Genomic DNA, 14,992 nt, shown 5'->3' with positions numbered 1-14,992 from the left:
AAACATGAACGCCCGGCACAGCCCCCGTTCCTGCCTCGACGCCCTCCAGTGCGAAACAGTTTCCGGTGAACGAGCAGCTCTTACAGGAGAAACAGGTGAAGTCGCGTGTCTGTTGAGCCTGCGTTTCCTTCCAGTGGCTGCAGGCTTCAGCCTCGGTTGCTGAACTCTCGAACCTCTTCCCATGCCTGTCCTAAGTCCTCGGTGGCACTTCATGAGCAGAGAGGAAGGGGCCCAGTGCATAACACTGCAGGGCAGGACCAGAGCGTCAGTAGTCCTGGGGCTGGACCGGAGCGCAGGCAGCCGCACGGCCCCCATGACGGACAGAGCGAGCAGCCTGCAGCCTGGTGGAAGCCCACGGCCACGCCCCCCGCCCGCCTCTGCCCAGCAGTCTGCAGCGGGACGGCAAGGAGCTGCCGCATCGCAGTCAATGGCCCGGGAGCCACCTGCCCCCACCACCCCCCTCGGGTCCCACCCGGAATGGAGGTCAAGGCGCAGAAGCCCACCCCCAGGCTGCCCTGCCCGCTGCTCGCAGGGTGGCCCTGGAAACCACTTCCGCCACCAGCTCTTCGAGAGCCGAGGAACAACACGCACGGCTGAAATCACACACTGTTCCAGAACTGGCAGGCGGCCCTCCGGTTCCTGCCACCGAGCCCTTTCCAGCTCGACCTCCCTTATCTCATCGATAATAGATAAACGCCCAGCCCCAGGGAAGGGGCATGTTTTTACAAACATGTATAATAAACCGGGGAAGTGCTGGCTGTCACAGGCGGGAAGCAGCGCCCACCAGTGGGCTCAGAGCAGCCTGAGTGGCCCCTGCCTCGTCCCGGGAGGGAGTGTTCTGGAAGTCCTCGGCTCCCTCGGGTCAGCAACATTTACGAAGAGTACACTCAGTGCCAGGCGGGGGGACACAGTGCCTGCCACCCTCCCTGGACTCCCAGCACGGGGGAGGCTGTCTGAGCTGAGAGCAGCCGGCCCGGAGAAGATGTCCTTGTCGCCTGGCATGTGGTGGGCACAGGTCCTGGATTTTCTCTTCCCACCTCCTGTCAGCCTCTCGGAAGGGCCTGAGCAGGCCAGCCAGCAGGAAGCTTGGTTAAATCCGCCCTCTCTGCAGGAGCTGCACATTCTCATTTTGCCTTGGCAGAGACCAGAGCGCCAACGTGCCAGGCCGTGGTGGGGACGGAAGCACAGAGCCAGGGCCCGGGGGTGGAACGCGGGGAGAGGCTGCGGTGGGCCTGCCATCTCCCTGCAGGTGAGTGCTCAGAGTTAACTCCTGAGGCCGAGGGGCAGGGCCTGCTCTGGAGGCCTCGGGACTCCAGCAGAGGGGGCTTCTGTCCTGAGCCCACTCTGGCTGCCATCACCACCAGGGTCCTGCTGCTCCAATGGTGAACACAGGCCTTTTCACTCTGTCCCATCCAAGGTCCCTGTGAACCTTCACCTCAGGCTCGGGACAAGGGGCACCTGAGCCCATCTCCTGACTCCGCCTCTTGGACAAGTCTGCGAACCGGCCCGAGCCTCAGTTTCCTCCTCTGCAGAGTGCAGCTAGTAACCTGAAAGAGCTGTGGGGTCGAATGGGAGGTGCACGTAGTACGTGCTCATTAAATGGCCGATGTTCGTGTCATTACTAGTACAATTTTCAAACGAGGAGCTGAGGGTCCAGGAGCGTGACGCCCGACAGCACACAGTAAGGAAATGGGTTGGGAGACCCCAACCCGGGTGCAGAGCCAGGCGCCGCTGGGTACCTCCCGAGAGAAAGCCTCCATACCCTGTGTGGACAGGGTACCATCGCAACTGAAATGCATTTCCAGTCGTCCCGGGGCGGCTGGGATGCAGCTCACTGGACACAGCTGAACGCGCGGCCCTCCCTCTCGGCGTCATTTCAGGGAGAATCCTGGCTGTGTGACTCGAGGGAGGTCTCCATGCCTCTCTGGGCTGCTTTTCCAGCTGTAAGATGAGGAGGTAGAACGAGAGGGTTCTGCCACTCTCTGGGACCACTTTGCCCCCCCCACCCCATTTCGCAGCCCCAAGCCAATCTGGACGCTCCTGCGTCATTTCACGAGGCCTGCTGTTGCTGGAGGTCAAAGCCAGAGTTGTCAGCTTGCTGGAAATGTTTAGGTCATGGAAACAAGCCTTTCAAGGGAGGAGGGTGAAATACGAGCAGTTTTCAATGCCTATTTTTAAGACCCTGTACAGGCCTGAAAGTCCCTTTGATTGGTTCAGAAACAAAACCATATGTGTGTCTCAGGTCTGCCTGGTTTAGACCAGGGCGTGGCTGCAGTAAAAACAGTTTCCCCACTGGATTTTTGGATTTGTAGGGAAAAGCCAAAAGGTTCTTCAGAACAAAGAGACAGTCCTCGCCTACCCCCCACCCCCATAGTCTGTTCTTTTCTTTCTCTGTGGCCTGCCTTCCCTGCTCCCAGGGGGTGTCTGGGGGGCCCTGGGAGGTCTCCAGAGCTCGGGCTGCTGGCCCTGACCGCAGCCGGAGCCCCGCCTTGCAGCTGGAGACAACTGCTTCCAGATGTGCGCAGAGCAGGACGACGGCCCCGCAGCCAGCCTGCCGAGCCCAGCAGGGAGGGCCTGGCCCAGGGCAGGCGGCTCCCGGGACCCACCCGCCCGCCTCCCTGAGACGGCATTCCTCTCCAGCCGTGTCAGGAAACGCTCCAGAGAGATCGGGGTGCTCATCTCGACTCACACCCCACACTGCCACAGGCACAGGCACTGGTTCTGTCCCCACAGGAAGGCTTCCCCCAGCTCCAGAACTGGTCCATAGGAAAGGGTGTGGGGCCACACTGTGTGCACGCCCACGGGGAGCATGTATCCACGTCATGGGTGTGTGTCCACGTCGTGGCACGGGGATGGCTGTGGGTCTGCCCAGGTGGAGGCCGCCGAGGCCTCCTGAGGTCCGCAAGGTGGACACACACGGAGCCACTCACACGCTCATGCACCTCCTCTCCCGGAACCCCACCAACTTCCCGCTCGGTAGATGCATGCAGCCCATTTCCGAATAAGTCCAGTGAGCTCGGCAACAGTAAGGGGCCAGGAAGCAGCAGGGCTGGAGGGGGAAGCCAGGTCTGTGTGGTTCCCCAGCCTAAGTCCTGAGACTCGGGGCCCAGCCGCCTCAGGCTCCAGGGCACAGGCCCTGGGGGAGACGTCTGTGTGGGCGCTGGGGCAGGCGGAGCGGGAGCCGGCCCATCGAAGGCGCCCACAGGAACGGGGGGGGGGGGGCTCTGGCTGCGGGAAATCAGAACCGGAAGACCCACCACCCAGGCACATGCTGCCACACGGGAGCACAGGCGCCCACCCTCCCGCTTCCTGGCCTTCGAAGCATCCTGGACATGGAACTTCTTGCCTCTGCCTCTTGGCCGTAAAGGACTCCCAGCCTTTCTGGGAGTGAAAGGCACACAAATGATGATGATTGAAGTGCATTCGCACCCCCAGCCTGCATCTGTATGGAGGCACACTCGCAGCAAGTGCTCTGTCTGGTGCAACAGAGCTCTCACACAGGCCAACCGGGTGTGCGGGCGACTCACAAACTCTCACACTCCCCCTGCAGGGCAGGGCTCCCGCAGGCCCTGAGGCAGGTCAGGCAGGTCTGCCAGCTCACCAGACAGCAACCAGCCAGAGTCTGAGCAGAGGGAGGAGGACACAGGACAGAGACAAAAGAACAAAGGGGAGAAGAAGAAGAAAAGAGGAAGGGGGAGGAAATGGGGGGAGACGGCCGTGGCAGGCCCCCATCGGAGCCCCAGGGAGTGCACAGGTGCAGCTCATTAACCTCCAGGTCTGGAATGGCACAGACAAGAAATCGTATTCTTATTAGCTACGTCATCTTGTGTAAGTTGCTTAACATCTCGGAGCCTCGGTTTCTTTTTCTGCAAAATGGGGATAATACAGTAGAGTGCCAGTGAGAGACACAGAGTGCACAGAACAGTACAAGGCACACGGAAGTCGCTTGGTGAGTTGAGGAAAGACCTAACATGGCTCCTGCAGGCCCAGGTGAGCTGCGCAGGTGCAATGCCAGGCATGTGGCTCAAAGGATCTCAGTTGCCCTTGTCTCTAATATGACAGTCGTCTTTATTGTACACCAGGCACTGCTCCGGGTACCTGTGCAGCCATCATCTCATCAGACCCTCCAACAACCTTGCGGGCGGTTATGTACATCATTATGCCCATTTTGCAGATGGGGTAGGCAGAGGCCCAGAGAGGCTGGAAATCATTTCTTCAAGGGTGCTCAGCTGGCAAGTGGCAAAGCCAGGATGTAAGAGGATCCCCAGAGCCTGTATCTTTTCCAGGAGGTCACTACGAGGAGGGACATTTCAAATGAAAGTTGTGGTCTTTAAAAAAGAGGGGATGATTCTAATAACTAACACTTACAGAGCATTTTACTGTATGCCAGGACCTGTACGGAATGTTTGTGTCCCTGAATCCTCGCAATGACCTCATGAAGTATATTTTTGTTGTTGTCCTTATTTTCAAAATGAGAAAACTGGGGCACAAAATGGTCAAGTGATTTGCCCCACGTCACCAGCCAGTAAGTAAAGGGACCCCAGTTCCAGTAACGGCAGTGTCCCCAGACATGCGTTCGTAACTACTCCGCTGAAGGCAGATCGACCTCATATGGAGGTGTGGAAATCTCAGAGACACTTTTTAAACTGCAGTTCAAATCAAAAGCACAGGGCGGAACAGCCTGTCTAACGTGCAGTTTGTTTCAAGGGGGCACAGAGACACGGGTGCTTTCCTGTGCCTGGGAAGCTTTGCAGGAAGCTGGGCGTCAGTGTTGCCTCTGGGAAGAGGAATCGGGAGGACAGGGCTAGGAATGGGGGGAGATCCTCACTCTCGGCCCCTTTACAATCTTTATAGATGTCTTTAAAAGTATGAATGTGTTGGCCCCCTCTTCAGAAAGAAATTATTTTCATTACTTTGCCAGCTTGATGGAAAGCTGGTTTTAGCATGTACCTCAAAGGGGCTCCGGAGGGGGGCCTGGGCAGGGACAGAGGCTGTGCCCCTGACTGGAGCACCCCCCACCTCCTCCTACAGCTGGCCAGTCAAGGGTGGCTGGCACGGCTTCCTTCCTGGGCACCTGCGCCCCAGGCCCAGGACTCAGATTGCACAGAGGGGTCTGTGCAGCAGTGTGGTCTCCCACGCTCCAGTTGGAAAAATGATCTTCCCACGCTGGAGAGTGTTCTAGAACTTTCTGTAGCTCACTCTTGCCTCCTCTAAGCAGGCAGTGACAGACCTCTGACCTGGAGGACACAGCCCCTGGTCCAGACTACCTGTCCTCACTTGCTGATGACCTTGGCAAGACCAGCTTCTCCACCAAGAGAGCAATGGCAGCCTGGGATGAAAGGCCCCTCCCAGCTCTACAACCATGAAGACCCCAGGACTTCAGTGCCCCCTGCCAGCCTCCGCCTTCTCCCTCACAGCTCTCCCCCGTTGCTCCCCTCCCCAGAGCTCACCACCGGGCCCTGAGCCCCCACAGCACATCCCTGGGGTCCACACAGACTCCACCTGCCAGGCCACCGTTTGAGTCTGGTTACAATAGCTGGTACAGTTTCGTGCCCATTTCAGAGGCTCGTGCCGTTTGTGAGGCCAGGGAGACCTTTGAGCAGCAGCTCTCCAAGTTCACCATCTCCCAGGCAGGGGTTCAAAATGCACATTCGGGGCTCGGGGCCCATCGTGGAAAGCGGAGCCTGGGGTGTGCACATTTCACACGCTCCCTGACTCCGACCCACGCAGCACTGGGCTTCAGGACAGCCCTGTCCGGTTGGTACTCAACGGCCCCAGGTTCTTCCCCTCGGGGGACTGTTTGGACCCATCAAACAAAGGTGCCTGGGGGGAGTTCAGGGAGAGGGTTGGGGGCAGCACAGACCAATGCTCCAAGGCACAGGAGAGAGTTCCTCCAGGTGGAAGGGGCGGGGAACAAAACCGGAGTCTGGGGTGGGACCTGCAGCAAGAGAGAAAGGGGTGAAAAAGGAAGGGAAAGTGACTAGTTCTGAGGAGGCGAGAGGAGGGACCTGGATATGCTGGGCACCGACTGCCAGGAGCAGATGTCCCTAAAAACACAAGTAGAAACCAGAAGGCTTGGGGCAAAGGAGTGGCCACCAGGAGCAGGCGGTGCCACTTGGCAAGTTTGTAAACTGAGGGGCAGCAGATCTCAGCCGGGTCCCACCTTCCACAGGGTGGGGCAGCTCCCCACGGTGACGACCTGCTGGCCCCCGGGGCTGGGGTGGTGGGCTAGTGCAGAGCCCGGGCTGCACGGGGCTGCATTGTGGCGGCAGGACTGCAGGAGGCAGGTGGGCGGCAGGCCGGCCACGTGGCCACAGCGCCCCCTGGTGGCCTTCGGGATCCCAGCGCGCAGCCGCAACACGGTGACCTCCCCAGTGGCTCACTGAAGGTCACACCTGAGCTGGCCCGGTTTCCCAGATAACCGGCCCCGCCCCACCTGACGAGCAGAGAAATGGCTGCCATCTGGTGTCAGGCCCCAAGCATACAAAGTCCCCCTTCTCTCTATATTTTAAAGGGGACAGCAGGTGCCCGCTCCCATCACCACCCCCCACCCGAGAGAAGGGGTGTTTCTCGTGGTGCCATTTCACCTCTTCTCCCAAACGGTGCTACCTAAACGCCGAATCCCCAATCCCAGTGTGGCCTCTGTCCTCACGAGACCCTAGTTTAAACTCGGGCAGTGGAGGGCAGGTCTAAAAACTCCCAGTTTCTGTGCCGGGGTTAGGCTCCTGCGAGGACAGACGCCACCTCCTGCCGGGCTAACACCTACTGTAAGCAATCTGCAGGTGCGCTTTCTCCCATCAGCCTACTGTTATCCCGACATGAACGAGGTCACTGAGGCACAGAGAGGCTGAAGAACTTGCCCAAAGTCACACCGTTGGAGGGTAAGACAGGATTTTCACTCGGACGGTCTTGAACCCAGAAGAGAAAGCAGAACAGAAGGAAGGAAGGGTGGTAAAGAAAAAGAAAATTGCTTGTAGACAGGGCAGTGCTGGTGTGCCCAGCATCTCCGCTTTGCATGAGGGTGCAGGGCAGCTTGTGGGAAGTTCTCTGACTCCTTTCCAGAGCCTGGCATCAGGGGTCAGACAAGGAAGCTGGGAGCCTGGAGTGGGCTTACCCATCATGATCGCCAAGGCCAAGGCTGGGGCGGCAGGACGGAAGGGAAGGAGAGGAGTTCTGCCCCCTCCTTCTCTGCCCGCCCTGGCCTCCCGGGCCACCTCTGGGCACCTGGGGATGGGTCCACCAGGGGAGAAAGAAAGAGGCTTGAGAGAGAATGGAACACAGCGCTTTTGCCCATCAGAATGACGTCCCCAACCCCCATCCAGTGTCTGTGGCACAGTGGCTGTCTGGGGCTTCCCATTCAGTGAGGGTCCGCCCCGCCCCCAACCTCCCAACCCCCACCAGCAATGCGAGAACAGAATCCTCAACAGCCACCTGATTTCTTCACCTGGCTTCACGCACGAGAGGGCTGGGGTGTGTGCCTCTCAGAGCTCTCTCCTCCCTGGCTGAGGTCTGAAATCTGCACGTTTTCCTGCCCAGCTGCTGTCAACCCTCCCAGGTCTCTGCACACCTCTCCTTGCAGCCTGTCGTCAGCAGGGAAGAACTAGATCATAAACGATGTGGGCGGGCATCAGGGGCTCTGCTCGCACTTCCTGAGGTGCAGAGAGAAGGCCCCAGAATTAGTCCCCTAAAGGACAGAGCGCTTGCCCACCAGCTCCTGGTCCCCACTGCTTGAGACTAGCCCTGGGAGGGGGCATGGATTACAGTCCTGTATCAACTGCATTTTCTCCTTTTCTCTTTGCTTGATGCTCTGGCATTTGGGGCCTTGATCTGGAGAGACTTCCCCTCCCAGAGCCAGCTCGCTCCTCAAGAGAGCAGAGGACTCCTCGAGAGCACACCTCTGAGGTACAAGCCAACCACCTCCTTCAGCAAACGCTCACACACCCAGCCAACGCTCCCAGCCCGAAACTGTGCCAGGGCCTGGTACCACACAGCGAAGGACCGCCCAGCTGCCCAGAGCCCAAAGCCTGACAAAACCATTCCAATTATCCAACCCTTAACTTACTCGGCTTACCCACGCCGCCTCCCCCGTTCCCTCCCACAACAAACACTTCCGAGTCCAGGTACCTGGCCATGTCTGATGAAAACATACCCCACGTACACCATAACTCAGGCCCCGCCCCACTGGACTTACAGGGTCTGAGCGGGGACCCACGACATTGAAAGGAACACGCAGCTGGTGCAGGCATGAGGTGGCTCTGAGCTGTCACAGAAGTGGCCACCAGCCACCATAGCCAGGGCTGAAGTCAGAGCTGGCCAAGGAATGCGAGGAGCAGGGCGCCGGAGGGAACATTATAAAGCTGACCCCTGAGGGAGAATGACTAAGAGTCCAATGTAACACATTCAAAGGGTCCCAAGCGCTTAGATCCAGTGGTCAAGTCTGTCCCCAGTGGGAATCCAGCCAGTTGCTAAGGACCCCATACACAGTCCAGTCACTGAGGCACCTGCGCTGGCAAGAGGTGGGTCAGGTGGCAGAGCAGTCAGCCCAGCAGGGAAACTGAGGTGTCAGACTACAGGGACTCACGAGATGTTAGGTCTTTGCCCCAAACCCTACATTAAACAGGACTCCCCCCAAGACCCAGGGCAGTCAGGCCCAGGTGGACGCGGTCACCACAGAGACCCAGGGAGTGCACTGAGCAGAACCACAGCGACCAACCAAACAGAAATTTTTTAAAATAAATCCATAACTCTCTTCCCCTGGTCTTCGGAATGTTCCAGAAAATATTTTCTTGGGTCAGATTTATCTTTCTGAATGGCCAGCACCTTGTACCCCCGCTCAGGGGACATCACACATTATAAACACTATAAGTGTGTCTATTGCCATAAACTTCCAACATATGGCAGTAAAGAGACTTGTGCTAGAAAAAACCTCCATATATTACGAGAGTTTTCCCACAGTGGGAGGACTCATCGTGGGAGAGGAGGGGGGAGATTTTGCCGGATGTGTTTAAGCTGTTTGGCCTGCTGGCAGGTTCGGCCTCCCCTGGGCGGGTGTTGCTCAGGCTCAGGAGTCCCCCCAGGTCCCCAGAGCAAGAGAAGGCACGAGTCTGCGGACCCACAGGGAGAAGCCTGGGCCAGGGGACAGAGCCGCCGTGGGCCTCATTCACGCAGTAAACACACGCTGAACCCCGCCAGTACGGTGGGGGTGCTGGAGGGCCATGTGGCCAAGCCTGGGCCCTTTTCCCCTGGGTCCTGGGATGAGAACCAACTTCACAGAGGAGCTGACCTGGGTTCAAGTCCGGATTCTACCGCTTGGGACGTAGTGAGTCGGGCACCCTCCCCAAGCCTCAGTCTCCCCATCTGCACAATGGGGATAAGAGCATCTGCTTCTCGAGGTGCTCACAGAAATCAGAGACCGGGCAAGTGCACTGCCCGAGCGCGCCTGCGATCGAGAAGCACTCGGAGCTCGCGGCCCAAAGCCACAGCTGCGCATACACCAGAGTTCACTTTTTGTTCTTTCTTAAAATCCTGGCCTGAGGACATTTTATTGACCTTAGAGCGGGCAGGGGAGAGACAGAGAGAAAGAAACATCGGTTGGCAACCTCGCATACATGCCCTGACTAGGGATGGAACCCACAGTCTTCTGGTGCAGGGGCAATGCTCCAACCAGCTGAGCCACCCGGACGGGGCCACATTAATTAATTCACTTTTGACCAGGTAAAGAATAATCCTCGAGTCACCTTGCAATGTCGCAAAGCGGTACAGGATTTGGGACGAGATCCCCGGACCCAGCGTAATGCAACGCAGCAGGGAGAACACCTCCCGCCCCGCGGCAGCTCCAGGGTCGAAGGAGGACACAGGCAGAGACACGATAAAGGCAGGAGACGTCAACGCCCCCTTTCGATGATGGACAGAACGAGCAGACTGATCAGAAGCAGAGGATTCAAACCAGGCTATGGGCCGTTCGGGCTGCAGAGGCGGCCTGGCCCCGGGCTGTGCTTCGTGCGAAGAGCTGCAGTCCTGCCAGTGAAGCGCATTTGAAGGTAATCCTGGCCCCTCCAGGCCCTTACTGGGCTCCGAGGGCGACCTGGCCCCCGACTTATGCTTCCTCAGACCCCGCTCTCCTCCCATCCTCCCCAACCCTGATGCTCGCTGCTCGGGGCCCTGCAAACCCCTGGCAGCTCTCCCCAAGTGCCCGCACCCTGACCGTGCAGGTCTGCAGCCGCCCCTCCCCGCTTCCCTCTCTCCACCCCCCTCTCTCCCCCTTCACTTCTCTCTCTCTCTGTCTCTGTCTCTCTGTCTGTCTGTCTCTCCTGTCTCAGTCTCCATAGTAAAATCTGAGGACTCAGCTGGGAAGGCCCGATGCTGCTTAGAGCACACAAGCAAGGCAGATGCCGTGGGGTGAGGAGAGGGCTCCCTGGCAGGGGGAGGGGCGCTCCCACAAACCCACGTGGCCGTATTTTACCACCTCCTTCAACTCAAAGCCCTCGTCGCTGCTGCCGCCCCTCCTCCGGCCTGCCCCGACTCCCTCCAACACAGCACTTGCCGCCCTGGCCTACTGCTGGCCCCGTCTCCCTCCGGGACCTGCGGGCCTGGGCAGCATCGGGCCACCTGCAGCCCCAGTGCTCCATGACCTCGGTCGGGGTGGATTCCGCTGAAGTGAGCCAAGCGCCAGCCCAGGACTGTGAGGGTCGAGGGAAGTGTGGGGTGAGCAGGAAACTCTCCGTGGACACAGAAGGGGCTGCCCGGTGCCAGGCTTCCTCTTCGGTCCCCGCCACATGGGGCCACCCATGACGGAGACAAAGATGGCTATGTTCTGACTGGGTGTGGAAGGAGTTTTCAAGCCCATAACTGTCATCAGCAGGTGTCAGAACAAACAAACTGACCTGCTTCTCCCCCACCCACTCCCCCACCCCCGCTTTATCCAGTCTGATAGGGAAACACCTTCCTGCCTCCTCTGGGGAGGAATCAGGACATGGCAACACTAAAATGTAATAATGCAACTCAAAATCACATGTAAGACCCTTTCCTCAGGAGGTGGGGCAGCTATACTCCCTCCCCTCCCCGACACTGGCCCCTCCCTTGGGACAGGGCCTTTCCCAAGGCCAAGGTCACGGATGCAGGCATTGGTTCAAGGCAGTGAAGCAGGAACGCAACTTCCAGCACCCGAACACATGGAGACGTGAGGAGAGAAGGCCGGTGTTGGCTGGGTCACAGAGCCAGCCGGCCCCGAGTCCCTGCGCCCCACTCACGGCCTGTGGCCCCGCAGAGCAGAACCAGAGGGGACTGCGGCCTCAGACCCACCCCGGAGTCTGGGTTTAGGATGAGCAGGGCGTACAGGGGTAGGGGGCCAGCAGCCACAGGGCGGGAGAGACAAGAACGAGAACCCCGGGAGAGGGGTGTCATTTCCAAGGGACCTCGAGAGCAGCAGTGATGTGCGGAAGTGGCCCCAGAGCCAAAATCTGAGGGTCTGTCCTGGAAGAAGCTGGTTGACCATGAAGGAAGAAGCTGTTCCATATTCCCCCGGGCTCTGTGTGTGTGTGGCCTGCTCAAGGCAAGGACAGTCGATTACGGAGCTCGTCACCTTCCTGTGCCCTGAAAAGACCCCGTTAGGCAGCTGCATTTGTCTTTACAAAGCACAACCCACTTGCAGAACCTGTTGATGGACCGTGGTGTCGGCTTGTTCTCGTGGAGCCGAGCTGAGCAACGAGCAGGTTGTGCTTCTCAAAACCCACAGCGAGACCCCCTCCCAAAGCCTCCCCACAGGGCGGCCTGGACACGCCTCCCAGTGACCAGTGGGGTCCACGTCACCCCCCTCAGATCGAAGTTGGCATGCAGCTGCTTCCACAACAGAATATGGCAGGGGTGACATTGTGTGGCTTCCAAGGCTCAGTTGTTCAAGGTCACGCGGTATTTGCCTTATTCTCTGAAACGCCCTGTTTGGAGCTCCGAGCGGCCATGGGAAAGGTCTGACCGCCCTGGGGCTGCCTGGCGGGCGGGGAAGCCAACTAAGTGGAGAGGCCACGTGTACGCAGTCCAGTCAGCAAGCTTAGCCCCCCGGCCATCCCGGCCCAGAGAGCAGATACGAATGAATGACCGCCTGAGGGAAGGAGGGAAGGAAGGAGAGAAGGAAGGGGCGAGTCTCCAGGGCATTCTAGACCCCCACCCTCAAGTCTCCCCACCAGTCTGGAGTCTTCCCGGCTGGCAAGCAGGCCCCACTGTGCTGCCTGAACTGTGACCCGCAGAAACCGTGAGCACGACTGACTTCCCGGATGTGGCTGTCATTTGTCTCACAACAATACTGACCAGAGCAGGCAGAGTCCAGGCACCGGCTACGTAACTCAGAAGGCTAGAAAAACCAGTGCTGTTAGTACAGGCCTAAGCACAAATGTGAGTTCGCTGGGGCCAGTAGTTTCACCTCCCTGGGCCTCAATGTCCTCATCTGTAAAGTGGGGACATTCCGCCCTTGTGGTGAGGATCGAAGCAGCTGCTAAAACACCCAGTGAACTCAGAGGGGGACTGTTTTGACTGGGACACCCCAAAATCAACCCATGTGTGGCAAAACCTGCTCCGACATTAATCAAGTTTCCCTGGGGATCTTGGTTAGACTAAACACCTTGCCCTAGTGGGAGAAATCAGTGAAATTTAGTTTATCTTCCCATGCTTTTGCTGTCATGGGTAATTCTGTAATGCATGGAGCCATCCACTGTCAAAATACGGGAAAAGGGTACACGGGGAAGCGGAAGAGGCAATCATGCAATAAACTCTCAAACGTAATTTTTCTGAAACAGTAACCAGGCTTGTGTCTCAGTTCAGCAGAGGGGCTGCTGGACGGAACACTGGAAATGCTGAGAACAGACTGGGGAGGGGTGAAGGCCCGGCCCCCGCCAGGCCCGGGCGGCCTCGAGTACAGGGCGCCCAGGGGACCGACCGCCAGGTGACAGATTCTCACACCAGGAGAGGCCCGGTCTGCTGATGCCTGCCTGTCACAGGGCACAGCCTGGGCGTGCGTAGGACTTGGGGAACTGGGGCCCCTGCGGACGGGTGGCAAGGTGAGCAGCCGGACAGAGTTCTGAGCACGGACACCGTGTTCCGTGTGATTTCCAAAGACCTTATAACCCGTGGACACCAGCAAAATGGACGAGTGCAGGAAGAAGATGAAGGATGCCGCCACAGGGCAGCGTGGGGCTCGGGTGGGATGGCGGGGGATTCTCAGAACCCCCAGGTGAGGTCCGAAGGTGCTACAACAGCAGATGGAGCCGAAAGGGCAGAGGAAGAATGGATGGCCGCAGATGAGCAGACACACTCACCCAGGAGAAAGTCCAGCATTTTCCACCAGCAGGACGTCAGGACCTACCAGAGAGGGTTTGCCGGGGGACTGCATGGGATCTGTCACTCACCTGTTTAGAAAACAGTTCTGCCAGCCACGGGGGCAGCCTGTGCGTGGCCCTTGGGGACGAAATGGTCTCTTCATCCGGGTGGAGTGGGGGCCGAGTTTCCTCCCGCTCCCTCTGAGCCCACACTCTCATCTCCTGGGACTCAGTCATTCTTTGGGGCGCCTGCTCCTGAAGCCAAGAAACAGATAAAAAATATATTGTCTCCTGGAATAAATAAAATTTCCTTGCGTCATCCTCGCCTCCAGGAGGACTCCGGTAATAACGAAGTCAAGCAGGTTTTGTTGTGTGTGCGTGTGTTTTAATAAACAAGAGCCATTTCCCCAGCCTCGTGTTAAACAGAATTCTATTCTGCAGGACGACTCTGTGGTGTGTTTTGAAAACAAAAATCTGCAAATTATAAAGGCCTCTGCCATGTCCCAGAGGGTGGGAACAGTTGCTCTCTGTGCAGAGCTGGCAGGATCGGGGGATGCAGTCACCCCAGCTCCACGCCACTGCACTGCAACCCTGGGTGCCCACCGGGACTTCCCCAGAGTTATGTCCATGTCCCTTCCTCACGGGTGCCCTTGGCATTCCAGGGCCTCTGCTCCTCATTCGGTCCCACTAACACTTGCAAAGTAATGGGGCTGGGGCTGCACCCGGCGTGTACTGTGGGTCTTTCTTAACCAGGAAAAGAATATCTCAGAGGCCGACATCTACAGCACAAGCTGTTCTGCCTCCTTGGCGCAAGTACGAGGGCTCGTTCCTTCCAAAATGCTCCAATATCCTGCGGGCTTGAAAATAGTAATCCCCCCTCGGCTGATTGACTCAGAGCGGTTTTGGAGTGAGAGCCATAGCAGCGGACTCTACCGGAGCACCCCAGACACGACGCCGCTCCTCCGACAGCCCCACGCGCTCCTGCCGCCCAGTGTCGATGTCCAGGCTCATCCCCAGAAGGCAGTGCTCCGTCAGGCCAGTCTCCAGGGCCCTGCAGCCCCAGACAGGGACCGGGCTGGCTATGGGACCTGAGCTTGACCTCCTGAGACAGCCCAGAGAGGCTTCCGCCCCAGGCTGCCCAGCCCGCCCAGCAGAGGGAACTGGGGACCTGTTCTGCAGGAGGAAAGCATTCAACTAGCTACTGCACCCTCACTGGGGGCCCAGCCCCAGGCGGGGCTGTGACCGTGAAAAACTCTTTTGAAGACAGAACGGGAAGAAGGGGGAGGGAAAGCTTTGCAATGTGCCCCTCATCGGTGATGGCTACAAGTGCATTGGCTGGAGACCACGCCATCATGGAGGAGAATCACCAGCAAGTGGAAAACGCACTTTCAATTTTAATAGTGATGGAAACTAATCAAAACCAGCTTCCAATCTGCAGTGTATTATGAGTCCAATAAATAACTTTGATTCAAGCAATTACTTAAAATTGAAATTTGCTAAGTGAGGAGAATGAATCATTCATTAGCACAGGGAAACCTGTTACCCGAGAAGGAACTGGGAGTCCCCGGGCTAGAAAGGGGGTGGGGGAGCCTCCTTCAGTGGAGAAAGGGGTGGGGGAGCCTCCTTCAGCGGAGAAAGGGGTGGGGTGCTTCCTTTGGCGAGATGGAGAGGGGCCCACGCCCGGC

General features: G+C 58.2%; 1 protein-coding gene across 1 annotated transcript in view; it reads right to left on the bottom strand.

Moving 5' to 3' along the window:
• LOC128627671 (uncharacterized) overlaps nucleotides 1-13,471 on the bottom strand; it is a 99,777-nt gene extending 86,306 nt beyond the window's left edge. Inside the window, exon 1 of the mRNA XM_053666787.1 lies at nucleotides 13,398-13,471. Within this exon, the coding sequence (XP_053522762.1) occupies nucleotides 13,398-13,471 (74 nt within the window). The remainder of the gene's footprint in view (nucleotides 1-13,397) is intronic.
• Nucleotides 13,472-14,992: the final 1,521 nt, after the last annotated feature.

The sequence above is a fragment of the Artibeus jamaicensis genome, unplaced genomic scaffold, assembly GCF_021234435.1.
Source record: "Artibeus jamaicensis isolate MK-2021 breed Jamaican fruit bat unplaced genomic scaffold, CSHL_Jam_final contig_464, whole genome shotgun sequence".
NCBI lineage: Eukaryota > Metazoa > Chordata > Mammalia > Chiroptera > Phyllostomidae > Artibeus > Artibeus jamaicensis.
Note: the sequence above shows the minus strand (reverse complement) of the source record. Positions and strands in the feature narration are given on the sequence as shown.